We start from the raw sequence: 21750 nt of genomic DNA on the forward strand, positions 1-21750 counted from the left end.
CACACACACACACACACACACACACACACACACACACACACACACACACACATCTGTGATGTCACACACACACGCACACACATCTGTGATGTCACACACACACGCACACACATCTGTGATGTCACACACACACGCACACACATCTGTGATGTCACACACACACGCACACTGTGAGTCGAGTCTCATCAGCTGCAGTACTTCACTGTCATCTGCTCAAACAACAACAACACAAATCAGAGTTTATTTCTTTACACCCAAGAGGACATCTGATGGAGGGTTAAACTCATTCAGCTCATCATGAGATCTGCGTATAAGTAAGTATTGTTCATTTGAAAGACTTTGGCTATGAATTGTGTTCTGTTGCTCAAAAGATTATGAAGATTGTTTAAGATTTTAATGCAAAGGCTTTGTTATTTCACTTAATAATGGCTGCTGCTAACATGAGAATAGAAGTCCAATGAACAACACAATATAACTAGAAATAGACTTACACGAATTCTAATATAATAAATATTAAAAAGTCTATACTATATCACACACGTGTGTGTGTGTGTGTGTGTGTGTGTGTGTGTGTTTGTGTGTTTGTTACAAAAAAACGTGTTGAGTTTCTACAAATACGGATCATATTTTTGTTGAACATTATTAAACTAGTTGTTTGATTTTGAAGATAAATGTACTGTGCGGGTTTTCCACTTGTTTCTCTATTATCTGCGGTCTATTGTGAGAGTGATGTAAGAGCATTGTGTGTGTGTGTGTGTGTGTGTGTGTGTGTGTGCGAGCTGTTCATTGTCCCGTGTTACTCCAACATTCTCTGTCTGAAAACATGAATACATTTCATTCTGTTTTCATTTCAGCTGTAAATGTAATAAAAAATCATTTGAACTATAGCAAAAACAAAGGATGATACGAGGATGACGCATGATTTAAACATGCTGTTTACTTTTCTCCCAGAATGTGCAGAATTATGCTGTGGGATGACGGATAATCAACCTAAAAGAACTTTTATTGTGATAAACAAGCACATTTCTAAAATGATTCAGAAATATTTGTGAAGGAGTCAGATTCAGTTATGGGGCAAAATGTGTTTGTAATAAAGTGCAAATGTAGAAATGATGCCGCAAAAGTGCTTCAAGTCATTAAGGAAGGTTATTAATAACCTATACTAATAAAGCCAGTAAATGTGATTTGAATAATCTGATGGATGATATGAAGTGTTTATGTACGCTGATGGGAGTGCAGGAGTCATTTGTTTTCTGTGTTTGTGTCAGATGGCCTCAAGTGAAGCTGATCATTCTCAATCTAATGAGGAACCTCAGCCTGGTGACCTCATCGAGATCTTCAGACCAGCCTATCAGCACTGGGCTCTTTACCTGGGTGACGGTTACATCATCAACCTCACACCTGTGGGTCAGTAAATCACCTGTGCGTGTGTGTGCGTGTGTGTGCAAACGCTGCTCATGTCTGTGTGTTTTTCTGCCGTCAGACGAGAGTCAAGCCACAGCGGTGTCCAGCGTTAAGTCAGTGTTCAGTCGTAAGGCGGTGGTCCGCATGCAGCTCTTAAAGGAGGTGGTGGGGGGAGATTCGTACAGGATCAATAATAAATATGACGACAATCACACGCCGCTGCCCGTCAGTGAGATCATTCAGCGAGCTCAGCTTCTCATTGGTCAGGAGGTGTCATATGACCTGCTGGGCAGCAACTGTGAACACTTTGTCACTCTGCTTCGTTACGGAGAGGCCGTGTCCGAACAGGTCTGTCTTTCATTCTCTTTATGAACCAGAAAGAATCACACAACAGAAAGGTACAGTAGCGTCCAGTCGTCATGTCCAACCTGTACTGTACTCAGACTTCTGGGTCATGAAGACCATAAGAGCACAGAAGAACTTTACTGTCATTGTGCAACACAACAAAGTGCCATCAGTGCGTTATACAATTGAAGTAAATTCTCAAATACCAAACGAAAGCACAGAATATCATTTGCGTTTCATCTTTTATCCAAAATGAGAGCTTTTCACATGTTGTTAAAGAAGTGAACAATACATGTGGTGTACCGTGTAGGACTAAAGCTAGAAGAAGATGAAGGTAGACGTAGGCGAGCTTGTGAAAGCTGATGTGCGTGTGTGTGTGTGTGTTCACAGGCGTCACGAGCTATAGGAGCCGTGAGTTTAGTGACGGCGGCCGCGAGTGCTTTCTCAGTGCTGGGACTCATCAACACACGCTCCAGAAACAGACCCTTCTGAAAATCACGCTTTCTCCTTTATATACACTCATATCTTACAGTGTGTTTCAATGGTTTCTTGTGTGAGACTATAATAACGTGTTCATTTAGAAGAAGAAACAGGAACACTTTACAATAAAGTGCTATTAGTTAACATTAGTAAATGCATTAGCTAACAATGAACAGTTAAGTTCTTCACCATTTATTAATCCTTGTTCATGTCAATACACTTGTTCATGTTAGTTCAAGGGATCATGTCCAGGCGGCCAGTTGTTATGGCAGAAATAATCCCTGACAGTGTGAAGCGGAGGGTCTTGTGTCTCACTGAAGGGTCTTATTTCTGCCATAACAACCGGCTGCCTGTACATTATCCCGCTTATTACACGGCTACTTTCCACACGAGAAATGTGAATTTGAAATATTTGATTAGCTCATTTTTACCGAATGCAGACCTTCGGCGAGGAAAAGCCGTTTACTTTGGGTTTTATGGTAAGAAACGACGTTCAAATGTCACAAACAGACAATTTGGTTGAATCATTTGTAAATATAATGTCATATATGTTATCAAAAGACATATTTATATTTAATTTGTGTCAAAAAAATGATTTACTGCATCTGGGTTACAGTGTGTTATTAGGTTTGAGAGGTTGTTATCTGGGAATAATGAACCTGCAGATGTCACGACTGGCCAATCAGAATCAAGCATTCCGTGTAATAACTAATGTTAACATTTGATCTTAATAATGTATTAATATATGCTGAAATTAACATGAATTAATATTAATAAATGCTTTAGAAGAATTGTTCATTGTTAGTTAATGCATAAACTAATTGTTAACAAACAGCACCTTATTGTAAAGTGTTACCGAATAAACTAACAAATAATAAAAATGTCTGTCATACTGTACATAAAAAGAGAATTGGCTATTTGTGTCATTTGTATTTTATTATACACACTACAAGTCTTGAATTAAATCAATGCTTCTGTTCACCAAGCATGGAATGTATAGAAAATACTGCATTTCTAGTTAAACAGTAGTTAAACAGTTTTGGCTTAATGTTTATATTTATTTATAGTCAGCTTTTAGTCATGATGGCACAGCTTTATTTTCAGCTGCTATTACTTCACTCACACACCAGACATCACACTTTCAGCTCGCTGTGGTTAAAATGCCTGCGCGTAAATCCACCACACGAACATTATGAAAAATTCCAAGTAAAATCTCTTTGAAGTAACAGAATTGATGTGCATTAAATACATGTGAGCAGTGCTTTTATGTAAAGGAACTGACAGCTGCACCCTTTTGGACAATTAACCATGCTTTTGTGTTATTATTAAGTGTACTAGTAACCATGTTTGATGGCAGATTCACAGCATTCGTATTACCACAGTTTTACAACAAATAACAGAAATCACAGCTAAGTTTATGAATGCTGCATGCAAGTAAAATAAAGAAAGACTGCCGAGAAGATTGTTTTAATTACAAACTAAATGTACAAAAATGTGAAAACGTAACAAAGCAACAACAACGTTCTGTCACATGAAGCAGAGCCGCTGATTGGTCGGCTCAGGTGTTGTAACAAAGAGCTGCTGATTGGTCGGCTCAGGTGTTGTGTATGGCCTGCTGCATAACAACAGAGCAGAGACTCAATAACTGTAGATATTCATCTGCCCCGTCACTCAGACACTTATCCACCTCCTGAAACACACAAACATCCAGAGCAACAAACGATTAGTTACCAAACCCTCGTCCCTCCAATGTAAACATATAAAAGAATGTGACGTATTCCACAGAACCGTGTTGCACTTATAATCAAATGAATCCATCAGTTTACTTACAGCCATTTTCTCTGTGATAACAGATTTCTGCTTATCGTTCAGCTTCTCTTCAATGACGACGTCATGTAACTGGTTGAGAATATTTGTTGCAGCATATCCCTGATCAATCAGATCCTGTTCAAAACCACCAGGTTTAAGATTTCAACAATCACACAGCAGGTCAACAGTAAAGAAAGCTTGTGACGTGAAACACAGTAACTGCTTCTATAATAGAACTTCTGGGGCTTCTGTAGTGGTGGATTAACAAACATTCTGTGGCGTGTGTAGATGAACCTAATAAAGCACTGGGACTCCACATTTGTTCTTAGAATCATGAAGAGCACAACAGCTTGACCAGAATTCTCACCTTCACAGCAATCTCCAGCTTTTCAAAATGACCCCTGTAACAGATCTGCAGCACGTCTTCAATCACTTTAGCTGGAACCACCTGGAAAAGAAGAGCGAGTTTGAAAAGAAAATGGTTCGAAAAGGTCAGACGAGTCTCAACCAAGTCTCTTCTCTCACCCCAGCGATCTCAATGATGATTTGTTCAGTAATTTCCCGCTCAGTGTTGAGTCTCGCGGCACTCTGGAGATATGTGATGGCTTTCCTGAGATCGCCCTCTGACACCCGGACCAGAGCCTCGATGCCCTTCACAACGTTACATATGCGATCAATATTAATCGCCAGTACGTGAAACAAAGGAACTTTCTCATTTGTGTCTTGTCTTAGAACAGTGGTTCCCAAACTGGGGTACGCCAGGTGACGGAGGGGGTACGTGAACAAAATCCTGAAATCTACTGTTGCAATCAACCAGGCATGTTTTTCTCACAAGCTAAATATACAGACGTGCTCCCGCTCGTGTACACACAGCAAAATAGAAGTCACGTAGTGCCATAAAAGGTCAAATTCATGACATCCAATACAAAAATATGCGTCCACTCATGCGTAAGCGCACGTCTTTACGTACCGCATGTAATTCGACCGCACGTGGCTTGGAACGAAGCAACAACTGCTTGTTAAATTAAAATGGATAAGTGGTTGCAAAGATTTAGGCCCGCAGCCACAGAAAGAAAATGGACTCCCAGCAGCTCGGATGACCCACAGTCCTCTGACCACACCCCGGGTCCCTCCGACAGCACTTCGGCTGCAGGTGTAAATCAACCACCCGCTCCGGTTGACACCGACACAGATAGCGATGCGTCGGAGACTACAGCGTCAACTCAGGTTCAGCAGTTCACAGAAAGACCATCAAAAAGGCGTAAATATGATGAGAAATACATTTCATATGGATTTACTGACATTGGCACTAGTGACGAAAATCCCAAACCACAGTGCGTTATATGTGCAAAAGTACTCTCTCTCATAACTGCATGAAGCCAGCGTTTTTGCGCAGGCATTTAGAAACAAAGCATGCGACTTTGAAAAATAAACCGCGAGAGTTTTTCGAAAGACAGTTAAGACAACTCGGGAGTAGTAAGGCCCTTAGAACAGCGTCAGAAAACCTTAACGAGAAAGGACTGGACGCATCCTACATGGTGAGTTACAGAGTGGCTATTGTGGAGAATGTCATTCTTTTATTATTATTTCTATTGTTTATATACGAGTCGTATATCATTTATTGTTTGATAAAAGAAAATGACATGCATTTATAATGCAAATAAAAAATGTTTGAGACCACAATTGTGACTGTAAGAAAGGGGGTACGCAGAATGATGTTAAATCCCTGGGGGGTACGCCATTGTAAAAAGTTTGGGAACCACTGCCATAGAACATTCATTCAAAAAAGTAAGTACTTTGAGCTTTGGAGCAAAAACGCAGAACCGGCCTCTTATTTAAAATCATTTCAGTTCTGGAGAAAACGTGAGTGTGGCCTTCACCTCTTTACTGTACTGCAGATTTTCTTTCTCACAGATTTTTAGCAGACGTTCCTGTTGAATGTCATTGGCCAGAGGTTTAAAGCGGAACTTGGAGCATCTTGAAGTCAACGGCTCAATGATTCTAAGCACAAAAACACACAACAGTGCATTAATATTTCATTGGCTTGGTTTTTAAAAGAGACGCTGCGTCTGCGCAGTCAGATTCACACCGACCTGCTGATGTAGTTACAGATGAGACAGAAGCGTGTTGTCCGAGACTCTTTCTCCATGGTGCGTCTGAGAGCCGCCTGAGCGGGGTTGGTCATAGAATCTGCCTCATCCAGGATGATTATCTTAAACGGAGGACACGGCTTTCCGCTGACATCGAATGAGAAGAAAACTGAGGTTTAGAGGCGAACATCGAATCTGCGCGTGTGGAAACGATCGAATGATTGACACGAGTTACTCACTCTGTCCTCGAACCCGCCACCGTCAACTGGGCAAAGTTCTTCACCTTCTCACGGATCACCTGAATGCCTCGTTCATCAGAAGCATTGAGCTCCAGAACTCTCTGTCGGTACAGCTCGGGTCTATGAGCAAAACAAGACGTTAACCTGGTCACCGCGTTTAGATCAATTCAATTCAATTCAATTCAATTCAATTTTATTTATATAGCGCTTTTCACAATGTGCATTGTTCCAAAGCAGCTTTACAGGAGCAAATAAGAAAAACACAGAAAGGTAAAACACAGCACAGTGCATGGTGTTTATAGACCAAGCAAGATCATTATAATAAATAATATCTAATAAATAAATGAATAAATAAATGCAGTCTCCCAGTGAGCAAGCCAACACTGCACTGCTGTGCTGTGGCGAGGAACCCAAACTCCAATGATGAATAATGGAGAGAAAAAAAACCTCGGGAGAAACCAGGCTCAGCCGGGAGGGCCAGATCTCCTCTGACGTGTCATAGCTGCACTCAGTGACCCCGACCAAAGCCACCGAGCAACGTCCACGAAGAACAGGGAGAGCCCACGAGCCGCGACCCAGGAAGCCCCACCCACCGAAACCGCGCAGGTCCAACCCGGTCCCATTCCGCCATCAACAACAGACAACAGAGGAACAACCAGGGAAAAGTAGTAATGGCATAATTAACTTTATTCCTCTGTTGTCCGACATCGACCACAAAACAAGACCAACCAGACCAGACCCACACAGTCCCAACAAATGAAACGCCCCGAACCACAACCAACAAGCCCCCCCACTCCCCACAAACACCCACCCAGAAACCTCCAATCAAAGTCACTGAGTGCAGCCATAACTTCAAACTGCTGTCGTGTGATGTAAGTTTAGCATTAAATACCAAGTACTGTAAATTTAGCATTTAGCAATTTAGCATAGATCAACATCATTAGATTGGGACAGAATTGAAAGGTTGTACCCGAAGAGTTCTCTTGCAGCAGCGAGGATGGTGGAGGTCTTTCCTGTTCCAGGAGGTCCATAAAACAGCAGGTTGGGGAGCTGCGAAGACAACAGCACAGAACCAGAACAAATGAAGAGTTTGGTTCCAAAATGAGATATCAAAAATCATGTTTTTATTGTGTTTTATTATGTTAGTTAACTGTATTTTTTTCAATCAAAACAAACCAACTGCAGTTTGATTTATATTCATTGGAATGCACAATGGAAAAACAGATTTTTGAAAAACCAAGTTATCTCATTTTGGAATCTTCAACTCTTCAAATATTTCTGATGAAGGTACTTGTTAAAAACCGCCAAAATTAAATACATGTTTGATCATTTATTTGAATAAAAAAGCATAGACATACATTTGACAATGTTTGACATCACATGTGTTCATTATTATCAGTGAGAAAACACTCACATCAGCACCCTCTAGAGATTTCTTCAGGACTGCCACCACCTCCTCTTGAAAAGCTACTTCATCCACACACTTTGGTCTACTGCAGATAAATTACATCATCATCATCACCATGACGACACGACATGTGTGTGTGTGTGTGTGTGTGGATGCACATATGCAGACTGACAGCTCAGTAAAGAACTGATATGAAACAGATAACACAAGCATGTCTCACTATTTCTCCACCCAGGGAACTGCTCTCTGTTTCTTCTCTCCAGCTGATGAGGAGGAGGATGATGAAGGTTTTGGAGCTTTAACACTCTGTGATGAAGATCCTTTCAGAAACGCCTGCATATCTCCTGCATATAAACAACACCCCACACATGACAGCGCTGTCTTGATCTGGGACACTCGAGATTGCATGAAATCTAAGTTAGATAATAAACCAAGAAGTACACTAATAAAACATGTCTCAGAATTGATCTTACTCAATTTCCTAAAAGAATATAACGTTACCCATATGTGCGCTTACCTAAAGCTGTCCGGACTTAAAGAGGATAATAAATCAAAGCAAATCTCTATGAAATGAAATAAAGTAGAACTTAATTCTGACTTGTTGACACCGTACGTTTCACCAGATTCCCGCCAGTCGCGTGAACGTGTCAGCGCGCTTACGTCACTACAACGCGCCGGAGCAGCTGCTTGATAATCCACTAGACTAGACGACCTCCTCTGAGTGCACACTTGGGCCCTGTCTCAAATGGCGCACTTCATGTGGATTTGCGGTCTCGTGGATTTAATTGCGCGTGCTCGCCAAGTCAACGAGTCCGTAGGGTGGCCCATTTGTCTTTTTAGCGCTCAGAAGTCTGCTCGCGAGCGCCTGTTTCGATTTGATGTTTTGATAAAAAAAATTATTAATTAGTTACTTATTCATATTATTGCTTATTTATTTTCTATTAAGCCAGCTATTCAAGAATAAAAACTTTTAATGCAGTGCATTTTCTTACTTAAGGTAATAAGCCATGTTTTGTTGTAGATTTATAGTTGTCTCTGGGCTCTGTAAAGCTGAACAACACAGATTCTGTATTATAGAGAAATATTAAATAACAACATATATGCATATTAAGAAGTGTATACAGAAGAATAGTGTATACAAATAAATAAATATACATAAGCAGTTGCAATTACGTCATGACAAATGAATGCATTACAAACATAAGTATCTATTGCATAATGCTCTGGTGGTATATCAACATATGAACTACAGAACAACAAAAACCGGCAGCTCCAGTCCCAAATAACAACAATGGGACAACAAGTGGTCGACTTCACGCGGCGCTGCGCAGACTGATCAGCGAATGACAACTAAGTACCGCGAGAGACTAGAAAGCACCGCTTGCTCTTTCCGGTGTGATGACCTCAAGTCTGTCCCAAAATGCACTCCCATGTACCCTTGTGAACTCGTGCCTAGTGCCCTATAGTTCTGCACTTCCTGACGTCATCAAGTGTGGACTCAGAGGAGGTCCACAAGACCGGAGTGCGCCATTTGGGCCAGGGCCATCCTTGGTGTTTCGAGTCAAAATACATTATATATATAATATATATATGTATTTTTTACTTTCTTTCCTTTGTAATCTTATATGTAACCCATCTTTTGTTTGTTTTATTGTATGTGTAATTGTGATTTGTCTTGTTGCATTAATAAACAAATCTCAATTGTATTAAACAAAATTAATAAAGTATTAAAGCCAATAATTTATCAAATAAGTTAAAATAAAGCATTACATCGAAATTTTAATTAAATCGACATTTTCCTGTAATTGCAAAGCTTCCAAAATGTTAGTCTGTACTGTTGTTATTTATGAGTAAGTATTTCGAATACTTGTATTTTTTATTATCCGTGTCTTGTTTGACATTATAATTTATACGTACCATCACACTTAAAACACTTTTGTTGATCCATGAACGGTGCTCAATTGGTTGCGTCTGCGCCGCCTGCGTCATCGCGTCATCACACGTTCAGTGTTTTTGCTTCGTCTCTTTCAAACCGCGGACGGACTCTTTCTTAATCACCTTCGTTTTTTCCTCACTTTTGCTTATTTGTGCGTCACTTGATGTCCGTGTGTTTGTTCTTCTGGTTGTGGAGCGGCACGAGCCCAGCGGCACGCCGCACGCGCTGTTTTTAGTCCGATTATTGAGGCGTTTTATTGCGCATGTTCACGAACCGCCCGAATGACCGCGGATCAATACAACGGAGATATCTGATCAAACGTCCGACTAAACCACTCTCGCCTGATCAAGCATCAACACCCAAACAACAGGAGACGAGCAAACAGCCTTTCCCCCCGCGCGAGCCTCGGCCTGGAGTCCCGCAGCCTGAATGCGATCTGTCTGATCGATACCTGATCAATAACTGATGTTGAGGCGCGCGAGCATCCACCTGAACCCGGAGAATATGCGCGTGCACTGATCAGCACAGTTATAACTGAGAAACGCGCACCTGTCCATATCTGACATCCTGATCGGACGCATCGATACCGGATCGATATCAGACCAGTAGCAGACGCCGAAGATCGGCTGAAGAATCTGACATCCTCTTCATCATTCACCACCTGTCATTCATCTTCACGCGCTGTGTCGGTGTTCTGCTGGAGGTTTGATGGTCTCAGGTTGGAGTTTTCAGCTGCTCTGTGGCGGTGACGATGCGATGGTCGCTGTAGGCAGGTGTGCTCTCCCTCAGCATCATCATCATCATCATCATCATCATCAGCAGCAGCAGCTCTGTCCGATCAGGTGGATGTGAGACGCACAGTCATGCAGGCTGCGCCCTTACAGTACGACTTCTACAGTGAGGAGAACGCGCCCAAGTGGAGAGGACTTCTGGTGCCCTCACTCAACAAGGTAACATCACACATGCTGACACTGTTTAGTACACTGTTAAGTGTTGATGTGTCACATGTGAGCTGCTGGGCCGGTCTGAGATCAGAGGAGTTTGAGACAGGACAGATTCATCAGAGAGCTGCGCTCATCCAAAATGGCAGCACGCTGGGTGCACGCGCACGCGCACGCACGTACACACTGAATCCATAGCAACAGTGAGGATTCACTTTCTGATGACAGTGCTTTGGGGTCTTATTTATTGAAATCATGAAATATTGTTGAGATAAACAGCACGTTAGAGTTTGAGTGCAGTTTCTGGTGCTTGTCTTAGATTGGTTTTCTTTAACAAACTTGGCTTTGTGCTTAAAGGGATAGTTTTCTTCTGTTGTGACTTATTCTCCCGCTGTGTGGTTGTGAGACTTTCTTCAGTTGAACACAAAATAAGATATTTTGAGAAATGGGGTTTTGTGTTCATACAGTGGAAGTCAGTGGAGTGCAGTGTTGTTTGGTGATCAACATTCTTCAAAATATCTTCTTTCGTGTTCTGCTGATTTGGCCCTATTCGGGTTATGGAGATTTGTTTTGTGGCATTCAGCCAGTGTGCTCTCTGATTAAAATAATGCTGATGTATTTACGTGATTGTTGATTCATTTGAGTCTGTCACACTTTCTAATGGCAGTGAATCTGATGGTCAGTGTCATGAGAACGGCCTCAGTCTGATGCATAAGGCACACTTTTCTCGAAACCTTTAGCACGTTCGAAGTCGTCATCTGATTGGTTGAATTGGTTGAGTGACGCGGCACAAAACCAGACGTGATTGGTTGCTTTACCTGTCAGTCATATGGCCTCTTGGGCGGGCCTTGGCCAAAGAAAGCGGTGAAAGCTTCCAGACCTTCAGTATGAGATTTTTGTATAAATGTGCAGTCTGATCCACACAGAGATCTGATCTAACCATCTTCAGTCAGAGAGCGCCCTCGTCTCGCCCTAAACTGATCAAGTCACAGCATTAGTCTCTCTCTCTCTCTCTCTTTACCGTGGTACAGTGTGGTAAATGATGATGTGTGTGCAGGTCTGCACTGGCTGAGATTTGTCAGGGTGAAATTCTTCTCATAACTGTGGGGAAGTGAAGCGTTTGTCTCCACACCCTCATCCATCCGCCGGTACCAAACACACAATCACTACACAACACTGAACACACGTGTGCATGGACAGTCTACACTATCTGCAGTCTGTGATGTTTGAGAGGAAGTGTGACATGAGGACATGTGTGTGTGTGATATCATGTTTAATGGTTTATAACGTCTTGAAGGTCATTTCACTGAAATACCCACAATCCCTCTGGTGCTATAGCTCAGTGTAGCTCGGTCTCTGTAAGTTATTATAATAAATGGTAATATTGGTCATTTTTCTCAGTACAATGTTTTCTTGAGTAAACATGCATCAGCTCAGATTGATGTGCGTGCGTGTGCGTGCGTGCGTGTGTGTGCGTGTGCGTGCGTGTGTGTGTGTGCAGGTGTTGAATCAGGTTCACCCGAAGCTGTCGTCCCAGCAGGAGGCGCTGCAGTACATCGAGGGTTTGATTCTGGTGCTGCTCAACACACTGTGTCAGGCCCAGCCGCGCACCGTACAGGATGTGGAGGTGAACGACGTCACCATGACAACCACATCACAACAACACACGTTTTAAAATGATACGCCTCACTACTGTACCGATTCATATGACACACGACAACACGTGTGACACTGTCCAGATAACAAAACAATTCAACAAATGAACTCAAGAACCATTCCTCATCATTTTTATTATTTGGTAACAACGAAGAGCAATATTTCATAGTATAAACCCTATATATAAACTATATTTGCTTTTGACTCCAACATCTACGTATATAAAAGTCCTTATGAAGACTTCACTGTGATGAAACATATAAACAAATTTACTGAAGATTCACATGCTGGTAAAAATGTGTTAGTCTGGCGTTACAGTCACTGTCATATTCATAATTCTGTTTTTATGTGAAACGAGCACAACACAAGGTCACCCATCTTTACATCTGACCAGCGTTCAAAGTGCTGAAACATGAAACCATTACTGTATATGACTTGATTCTCTCAGCTGAACACAAATAAATCTTCTTTTTATAGTAAAATGCCATCATGTAACACTGAAGAAATGATGTCATATAGATGGACCAATACTGGTCCAGAAGCTCTCCTGAATAAACACTTCTCAAGCCTTAAAATGGTCTGATGAGAGAGTTTTCATATTAGACTGACCTCACTTCCTTTTTCCATTCAGTGTAGTGGTTTATATTTACCACAGAGCTCTTTCATTTTCTGTGACAGTGAATCCGTGTTCTGCCGGCCTCAGTGGTGAACACGGCTAACTCATTTTAACCGGTTTGTTTGTTTTTGTTTGTTTGTTTGTTTGGCGTGCTTACAGATGACTGGTCTGACATGAAAAGGTGCTTTGGTTACTGGTTAAGAGCATGTTAAACCTCTCGACAGGTTTATCATGATCAGATCCCGTCACGTGTTTTCACCATCATCACGGCTCTCCTGGAGAAATATCTCTGACGCTCATTGTTCTCCCATCATCTGTGTGTCTTTTATCCTGTGGTGACGAACTCATTCTGTGCATCTTATATGGTGGTTTTGTGTCTGTCAGGAGCGTGTGCAGAAAAGTTTTCCTCACCCCATCGAGAAATGGGCCATCGCGGACGCCCAGGCTGCCATAGAGAAGAGGAAGAGGAGGAATCCTCTAGCGCTGCCCGTGGACAAGATCCACCCGCTTCTGAAGGTGCTCCATCTGCATTCATTCACTCCCAAAACCTGCGTGCGAGTCTTTCTTCAGTGGAACACAACAGAAGATATTTTGAGAAATGTCTCGGTGGTTTTGTGTTCATTCAATGGAGTTCAGTGTTGTTCTTCGAAATATCTTCTTTTGTGTTTGAAGAAGAAAGAAACTCGCACAGGTTTGACATGACATGGGAGTGTGAATAAATGATGGTTTCCTGTATTGTCCTGTAGAGGGCGCTGCGCTCTTACTCTCTGCTCTCTTGTGTCTGTCAGGAGGTGTTGGGGTATAAAATTGACCATCAGGTGTCGGTGTATATAGTGGCCGTGCTGGAGTACATCTCTGCAGATATACTGAAGCTGGCTGGAAATTATGTACGAAACATTCGGCATTATGAGATCTCACAGCAGGACATCACTGTGGCCATGTGTGCTGATAAGGTATTACATCACTTACTTTTGATTAATCACCATTAATCGTGAATCCAGTATAAAAGGTTTTTCTTTTACATAATATTTCTTTTACATAATATATATCTGGGCACGATTAATTGCGATAAATCACATCCAGAATAAAAGTTTGTGTTTAATATACATGTCTGTGTACTGTGCATATTCATTTTGTATTTATAAACGCATACACGTACACATACTTGTTTATATTTAGGAAATATTTGCATGTATATATTAATATTTATTTACATATATATATATATATATATATGACAACTTTTTTTTTAATATATGCATGTATGTGTTTATAAATACAAAATGAATATGCACAGTACACAGACATGTATATTAAACACAAACTTTTATTCTGGATGTGATTTATCGCAATTAATCGTTGAACAGCCCTAGTGAATATTTAAAGGGACAGTTCACTCAAAAATGAAAATTCATTTCTTTGTTCCAGTGAACACAGAGAAAGATATTTGGTAGAATGTTAGCCATTTTCAGTTCTGGGACATCATTCACCACCATAGTAGAAAAAAATATTGTGTTTTTTGTTCTGTTGAACACAAAGTGAGATATTTAGAAGAATGTAGGAAAACGAACAGTTCTGAGAGACCTTTGACTACCATTACATTTTTCCTACTATGGCAGTCAATGTCACAGAATTGAAAATTGCTAACATTCTTCCAAATATCTTTCTCTTGTGTTCATCAGAACAAAGTCATTTATACAGGTCTGAAATGACATGAGGGTGAGTGAATGATGATGACAGAACTTTCATTTTTGGGTGAACTGTCCCTTTAACTGCTGTTATCTATAGAAATGACTTACTACAGTTATGTTACATTTAATAAATCAAGTCATCTGTATTTAACGAGAACCTTCACAATGTTCTTTTGTCATAAAAATGATATGGATTAGAAACACCAGACAAGATAACAGCATCACATTTAACTCTGCTCAAGCTCCGCCTCTGTTGCTGTGGTTACAGGTGTTGATGGACATGTTCCATCAGGTGGAGGAGGACTTCAGTGTTTTTCCTCTGATGGACGAAGAACCGTCGGCGTCTGAGGAGCAGATGTATTATGATCTGGTGAAAACGTTCATGGCTGAGGTACGGCAGTATCTGAGAGATCTCAACCTCATCATCAAAGTGTTCCGCGAGCCCTTCGTCTCGAACACCATGCTGTTTTCACCTCACGTGAGTCACGAGGCGCTTCTTTATCACCGCGCTCCTCCTCATCACCGCGCCAGTGCACTCAACTCCTCTCTTTCTTTCTTTCTGGCAGGACGTGGAGAACATCTTCAGTCGGATCGTAGACATTCACGAGGTGACGGTGAAGCTGCTGGGATTGATCGAGGACACGGTGGAGATGACAGATGAAGGAAGCCCTCATCCACTGGTGGGCAGCTGCTTTGAAGACCTCGCTGAGGTAAAACTCCTGAATACAATCCAACAGATTTCAACTTACTGTGCTTTTAAAAATCAATGTCAAGGTTAGAAAATCCTAACCAACAAATTTATTTCTAGACTTTTCTTCTAAGAAGTTCGTTCAAGACTACGTTCACACTGCCACCAAAGTCTGATTTTTTTTGCTCATTTCTGACCCAGATCTGTTTGTGCACAGTGAGAACAGGACAAACCTCCGTCTGAACGGTCATATCGGAATTCATGCGACCTTTTTGTTTTTTTATTAAATCGAAAGAAATGTACGAACAAATTAGGCATCCAATAACCAGAATTAACAAATCATATTAAAAAAACTATAACACTGTAACAGGCGGACAGATCAAATATCAATTTGACAGTAATGTGCTTAAAAAAACAAAATGTAATAAATAAATAAAAGAAACAATATATATAAAAGAAAAAATATATATTACATAACCATGTTATAAACCATTATTATAAGCATGTTGTGAATCAGGCTAGTTTTAATGATTTTGTTTTGCTCAATAACAGAATTTTTTGTTGATCTTTACGAAGAAAAAAGCATGAAAGATTGCACTTTCATTCAGATTATACTGAAGTGACTGTATGTGTGTGTTTAATGTGGTTTCTTCTGTCAAAGTGTAAGTAAAGTCATTGTTCTAGTTTAAAAGCGCACGTCTGTCCGCTGTACCTGAGCGCTTCACACCGCCTGACCCTGTGTCCTTTTGAACACGCGTGCGCTTGTTTTCGCTGGAGCTGTAACAATACAGGTCACGGCGGGCGTGCCGGGTGTCATTTATGAACTCTGGGGTGTTGGCCAATTTCAGGAGCTGGCCTTTGACCCCTACGAGACATACGCTCAGGACATCCTGCGCAGCGGCTTTCACGACCACTTCCTCAGTCAACTCTCCAAACCTGGAGCGGCCCTTTACCTGCAGGTCAGAGGTCACACACAGCGCGTCACGTGAGGGTTCAGCTGTTCTGTGTGTGTGTGTGTTAGTAAACTTCTCTTTTATTCCAGTCCATCTGTGAAGGCTTTAAAGAAGCGGTGCAGTATGTGTTACCACGGTTACTCTTGACCCCCGTCTACCACTGTCTGCATTACTTTGAGATTTTAAAGGTGAGTGTCGTCGTGTGTCCTTGATCTCAGGTTGGCCTGTATTTGAGTGTATAGGATCCGTCAGAAGTCATGTGACGTTACCGCTCAAATCCCCAGCAGCTCTAAACCGCTTTTCTGGATTCTTTTGAGGAGATTTATGAGCAGAAATGTGCAAATCTTTGACTGTGAGTTGTTGAGTATGGCAGTAACGAGCTAACCTGAGACAAAGGTCTGTCACTCGTCAGATTAAACGCACACACGCACGTGATGATGATGAAGAACGGTGGATGACTGCAGTGCTCTGACTGTGATGTCATGTGTGCTCCACAGCAGCTGGAGGAGAAGAGTGAAGATGAGGAGGATAAAGAGTGTTTGAAACAGGCCATCACAGCTCTACTGAACCTGCAGAGCAGCATGGAGCGAATCTGCTCCAAGAGTCTGGCCAAGAGACGACTCAGGTACACACACACACCAGCCCCTAAAATAGCCTCTGAGCCGGGACACGGGGGGTGGGGGGGTCTATTGCGTCAGGGTTTGGGCCGTCCGACTATTATTGTTCTCAAAACAACAGAACGAGAGAGAGAGAGAGAGCTGCGTTTGACTCCGATCGTCTGTGGTTTTCTCACATGTTCTCCTGATGAGACTTTATGAATCATGACAGTCTGATGGTGTTTGCTGTAGTTTCATCTGCTCTTATATGGGGAAAGGATGGCTAATCTTACGGTACGTGTCTTTGCTGGATATGAACACACTTCCTGTCTGACTTCGGCTTGTGTGCGTTTGTGCGTTTGTGTTGGAGTAGTCTGGAGCTGTGTGAGCGTTTTCTGAGACATTTCATCAGTTATTGAGTTTGCTCATTCATATTCACAGATGAACGGTGTTATTGAATTGTAAATACTGTAAGTCCACTAACTTAATGAAAGAAGGACATGTGTGTGTTTTATTTTAGTGTCTGTGTCAGATTTTCTTGATATCTTCATGTGTGATCACACTGGGCTCTGGTCAGTGGTGATATTCTGAGCTCTGTTATTCCCTGATAACACACAGCTCATCCAGTACTGTCACTCCTCTTTACAGCACTTTAATACTTGCAAGTACATTTAAAGGGACACTTCACCCACAAATGAAAATTCTGTCATCTTTTACTCGCCTTCGCGTTGTTCCAAATGTGTATAAATGTCTTTGTTCTGATGAACACAGAGAAAGATATTTGGAAGAATGCTTGTAACCAAACAGATCTCAACACCCATTGACTCCCATAGTAGGAAAAATGACTTAATCACTTTATTTTGTTCTGTTGAACACAAAAGAAGATATTTTGAAGAATGTAGGACAGCAAAGAGTTCTGGGCACTTTTGACTACTATTGTTTGTTACCTACTATGGGAGTCAATGGGTGTTGAGATCTGTCTGGTTACAAGCATTCTTCCAAATATCTTTCTCTGTGTTCATCAGAACAAAGACATTTATACACATTTGGAACAACGCGAAGGCGAGTAAAAGATGACAGAATTTCATTTTGGGTGAAATGTCCCTTTAAAGGTGCAGTTTGTAACAATTTTGCAGTAAAATATTCAAAAACCACTAGGCCAGTGTTATATATTTTGTTCAGCCGAGTACTTACAATATCTCAAATGTTTCCACCTACTTGTAAATCGTGAGAAAATCTCCATTCTGAACAGTGTCACGGGGCTGTGCAGTCGCCTGTCAATGGCGTCATATCCACGTCACCCTTTGTTACCGCCTTTACTGACGTAGAAAACACATGACAACAGAGTCGTGGACAAATGCAGAAGTAGTGTCTAGTGTCTAGCAAGCCACTAGCTTGTTTCGAGCAGTCACTTATCTATGGACCACAATTATACGCAACATTTATAAAACTTTTACTTTACCTCATCCGCTGACATGATTTCTCGTTCCCGTCTGATTGATGGCCATCAGCGGTGGAGTTGAAGACAACAGATCCCATCATTCCACGCTCCTTCACAGAACCATTAAGCTACGCCATTGTTGTTGTTTTGATCGTGCGTCCTCTAGCTGCGGCTTTTACAAACTGCACCTTTAAAGTGAGATCAGGCCACGAAAACACCGTCAGTGTAGAACAGTGGGTCTCAACTCTGACCTGCGAGATCCATTTTCTTGCCATCTAATCAACGTCTTCAGGAATATACATGTTCAACTTAATGCAGATCTGTGCAGATTGCTCGGCGTATTACATTAAAATACAGTGAGTGCGATTCAAAAGCATACGTAGCAGTCTGCACATGAATCGCTGTTGTGGTACTTTAATACGGCAATAGATTTGCGCAGCGCCACATTAAGTTGAACGCGTCTTTTCCTGAAGATATTGATTAGCTTGTTCAGGTGTGTTTTATCAGAGTTGGGGCTAAACTCGGCAGGAAAATGGATCTCACTGGCCACAGTTGAGAACCACAGGTGTAGAACCTCCAGGATTGAGTTTAGACAACATAACTGTACACAAAGCATGTAGACGTCCATTTCTCTCCTGTGTTTTTATTGATGTTTTACTGCTATCCTCTCTCTCTGTCATCAGCGAGTCTGCGTGTCGTTTCTACAGTCAGCAGATGAAGGGCAAACATTTGGCCATCAAGAGGATGAATGAGATTCAGAGGAACATAGACGGATGGGAGGGGAAAGACATCGGTCAGTGCTGTAATGAGTTCATCATGGAGGGAACGCTGACCCGTGTGGGCGCCAAACACGAGCGCCACATCTTCCTGTTCGATGGTCTCATGATCTGCTGCAAGTCAAACCACGGCCAGCCGCGTCTGCCGGGAGTCAGCGCTGCTGAGTACCGGCTGAAGGAGAAGTTCTTCATGAGGAAGGTGAGTTCAGGAGATGTCAAATGGAGTGATGTTCAGTTACAGAGGCGTGACGCGTCTGTCTGATTTTCCACAGGTGCAGATAAACGATAAAGACGATAAAGAGGGCGAGTATCGGCACGCCTTCGAGATCATTCTGAAGGACGGGAACAGCGTGGTGTTTGCCGCCAAATCCGCAGAGGAGAAGAACGGCTGGATGGCAGCGCTCATCTCGCTGCAGTATCGCTCGACCCTTGAGCGCATGCTTGACACAGCCATGCTTCAGGAGGAGAAGGAGGAACAGATGAGACTTCCAGGAGCTGAGGTCTATCGCTTCGCTGAACCCGACTCTGAGGAGAACGTTGTGTTTGAGGAGAACGTTCAGTCCAAATCTGGCATTCCTATCATCAAAGCCGGAACGGTGCTGAAGCTCATAGAGCGCTTGACCTTTCACATGTATGCTGGTGAGTACACATCAGACATGTCAAATAAAGCATGCTGGCTGAGGTGCATCGGGTGTATCACATTGCATGAAGCCGTACAAGTGTAGCACGTTGGCTGAGGCACGTCGGGTGTAGAGCGTCACATGAAGTGGGTTGGTTGTAGCGGGTTGCATGAAGCGCGTCGGGTGCAGAGCGCTGCATGAAGCGCGTCGGGTGCAGAGCGCTGCATGAAGCGCGTCAAGCATAGAGCGCTGCATGAAGCGCGTCGGGTGTAGCAGTTTGCATGAAGCGTGCCGGGTGTAGAGCGTCGCATGAAGCAGGTCGGTTGTAGCGGGTTGCATTAAGCGCATCGGGTGTAGCGGGTTGCATGAAGCCCGTCGGGTGTAGCGGGTTGCATGAAGCCCGTCCGGTGTAGCAAGTTGCGTGAAGCTCATCGGGTGTAGCGGGTTGCATGAAGCGTGCTTGGTGTAGCGGGTTTCATGAAGCGCGTCGGGTGTAGAGCGTTGCATGAAGCATGCTGGGTGTAGAGCGCTGCATGAAGCACGTCAGGTGTAGCGGGTTTCATGAAGCACATCGGGTGTAGAGTGTTGCATAAAGCGCATCGGGTATAGAGCGCTGCATGAAGCACGTCAGGTGTAGCGGGTTTCATGAAGTGCGTCGGGTGTAGAGCGTTGCATGAAGGACGTCAGGTGTAACGGGTTGCATGAATCGCATCGGGTGTAGCGGGTTGCATGAAGCACGTCAGGTGTAGCGGGTTGCATGAAGCACGTCAGGTGTAGCGGGTTGCATGAAGCACGTCAGGTGTAGCGGGAGGGTGTAGAGCGTTGCATGAAGCGCATCGGGTATAGAGCGCTGCATGAAGCACGTCAGGTGTAGCGGGTTTCATGAAGCGCGTCGGGTGTAGAGCGTTGCATGAAGCGCGTCGGGTGTAGAGCGTTGCATGAAGCGCATCGGGTATAGAGCGCTGCATGAAGGACCTCAGGTGTAACGGGTTGCATGAAGCGTATCGGGTGTAGCGGGTTGCATGAAGCATGTCAGGTGTAGCGGGTTGCATGAAGCACGTCAGGTGTAGCGAGTTGCATGAAGTGCGCCGTGTGTAGAGCGCCGCATGAAGCACATCAGGTGTAGCGAGTTGCATGAAGTGCGCCGTGTGTAGAGCGCCTCATGAAGCACATCAGGTGTTGCGGGTTTCATGAAGCACATCGGGTGTAGAGTGTTGCATAAAGCGCATCGGGTATAGAGAGCCGCATGAAGCACATCAGGTGTAGCGGGTCGGCTGAAGCGTGTTGTGCGTTGCATGATCTGTTGCTGTTGGTTGAGGATTTGCTGTAGTCAGATGTGAGAGCGGTGTGTTGCTCCACTAATTCGCATTACTGATTTATTTCACAAGTTTGAGGCACAATAACAACAACAACTCAGTGAGCAAACAAAAACACAATCCTGACCAAATCCCCTCTCCTCTCATTCAGAGTTCCACCTGTGTGTGCGTGCGTGTGGGTGTGCGTGTGTGCGCGCATGTGTGTGAGCGTGTGTGTAGATTAACTGTTGAAACAGAAGCTTGTGTACAAGCTCACAATAAACTCCATAATGAACATTAGTTAATCTATTAATAGTACTGAGTGTACACACAAGTCCATCTCTTTACATAAACTCTGAAGTGTTGTGTTGTGTTTGTGTGGCCGACTTCCAGGCCGACTTCACTCTCTTACTGTAATAAACACTGAACACAATGCACAGAGATCTGAAGAAAACATGCTTCACAACAGAATGATTGTGTATTTCATGTGTGTGTGAAGTGTGATGTGGAGATTGTTGTCATGAGATTGATGGGATGTGTGTGTCTGGGAACGTGAATTCTTGTGACGGGCGTCCCCTCGAGTACATTTCCTCTTCATGAGTGTCTGAGGTCAAATATAGCAGCCGGCTTTCCACTGGAACCTCCAACACCTTTAATGACCCACGTGTGTGTGTGTGTTTGAAATGGGTGGAGAGAGAGAGAGAGATTGAGAGAGAGAGAGAGAGAGAGAGAGAGAGAGAGAGAGAGAGAGAGAGAGACAGAGAGA

The 21750-nt window shown here is 42.9% G+C and overlaps 3 protein-coding genes across 7 annotated transcripts in view; 2 read left to right on the top strand and 1 right to left on the bottom strand.

Annotated features, from left to right (window-relative positions):
• The first annotated feature begins 7 nt into the window (after positions 1-7).
• plaat1 (phospholipase A and acyltransferase 1) lies at positions 8-3108 on the top strand. 2 transcript variants are annotated; one of them, XM_057362453.1, is made up of 4 exons: positions 8-314; positions 1269-1407; positions 1484-1752; positions 2140-3108. In XM_057362453.1, exons 2-4 carry the CDS (start codon positions 1269-1271, stop codon positions 2239-2241), a joined length of 510 nt encoding a protein of 169 aa, XP_057218436.1. In that variant the 5' UTR covers positions 8-314; the 3' UTR covers positions 2242-3108. The 2 variants fall into 2 exon arrangements, with proteins under 2 accessions (XP_057218436.1, XP_057218435.1); XM_057362452.1 differs by having other exon boundaries at positions 8-1407; positions 2140-3106.
• Positions 3109-3206: 98 nt separating this feature from the next.
• Positions 3207-10369, bottom strand: rfc4 (replication factor C (activator 1) 4). Of its 3 annotated transcripts, none has more exons than XM_057362442.1 (11): positions 9693-9805; positions 7996-8119; positions 7782-7860; positions 7338-7417; positions 6368-6487; positions 6132-6275; positions 5919-6039; positions 4564-4689; positions 4406-4486; positions 4060-4173; positions 3207-3919 (listed from the first exon to the last, which is right to left on the bottom strand). In XM_057362442.1, the coding sequence occupies exons 1-11, from the start codon at positions 9721-9723 to the stop codon at positions 3824-3826; spliced, it is 1116 nt and encodes a 371-aa protein (XP_057218425.1). In that variant the 5' UTR covers positions 9724-9805; the 3' UTR covers positions 3207-3823. The 3 variants fall into 3 exon arrangements, with proteins under 3 accessions (XP_057218425.1, XP_057218427.1, XP_057218426.1); XM_057362444.1 differs by lacking the exon at positions 9693-9805 and adding an exon at positions 10261-10369 and having other exon boundaries at positions 3208-3919; XM_057362443.1 differs by lacking the exon at positions 9693-9805 and adding an exon at positions 8293-8568 and having other exon boundaries at positions 3210-3919.
• Positions 10370-10553: 184 nt separating this feature from the next.
• Positions 10554-21750, top strand: part of sos1 (son of sevenless homolog 1 (Drosophila)) — a 24919-nt gene continuing 13722 nt past the window's right edge. For both annotated transcript variants that reach the window (XM_057362440.1, XM_057362441.1), the window contains exons 1-11: positions 10554-10661; positions 12154-12279; positions 13309-13440; positions 13713-13877; positions 14884-15093; positions 15182-15325; positions 16152-16262; positions 16346-16444; positions 16754-16881; positions 18977-19268; positions 19342-19708. In XM_057362440.1, the coding sequence (XP_057218423.1) occupies positions 10575-10661; positions 12154-12279; positions 13309-13440; positions 13713-13877; positions 14884-15093; positions 15182-15325; positions 16152-16262; positions 16346-16444; positions 16754-16881; positions 18977-19268; positions 19342-19708 (1861 nt within the window). In that variant the 5' untranslated portion in view covers positions 10554-10574. The remainder of the gene's footprint in view (positions 10662-12153; positions 12280-13308; positions 13441-13712; positions 13878-14883; positions 15094-15181; positions 15326-16151; positions 16263-16345; positions 16445-16753; positions 16882-18976; positions 19269-19341; positions 19709-21750) is intronic.

Source organism: Triplophysa rosa, linkage group LG20 (assembly GCF_024868665.1).
Source record: "Triplophysa rosa linkage group LG20, Trosa_1v2, whole genome shotgun sequence".
In the NCBI taxonomy this organism is placed as follows: Eukaryota; Metazoa; Chordata; class Actinopteri; order Cypriniformes; family Nemacheilidae; genus Triplophysa; species Triplophysa rosa.

Coding starts and splice junctions, on each gene's coding strand:
- plaat1 (XM_057362452.1), top strand. CDS start 1,218: ATGTACGCTGATGGGAGTGCAGGAGTCATTTGTTTTCTGTGTTTGTGT. Junction 1,408..1,483: donor CATCAACCTCACACCTGTGG/GTCAGTAAATCA, acceptor TTCTGCCGTCAG/ACGAGAGTCAAGCCACAGCG. Junction 1,753..2,139: donor GAGAGGCCGTGTCCGAACAG/GTCTGTCTTTCA, acceptor GTGTGTTCACAG/GCGTCACGAGCTATAGGAGC.
- rfc4 (XM_057362442.1), bottom strand. CDS start 9,723: ATGGATCAACAAAAGTGTTTTAAGTGTGATG. Junction 6,488..7,337: donor GCTGCAAGAGAACTCTTCGG/GTACAACCTTTC, acceptor TTTTGCTCATAG/ACCCGAGCTGTACCGACAGA. Junction 4,174..4,405: donor AGCTGGAGATTGCTGTGAAG/GTGAGAATTCTG, acceptor GGTTTTGAACAG/GATCTGATTGATCAGGGATA.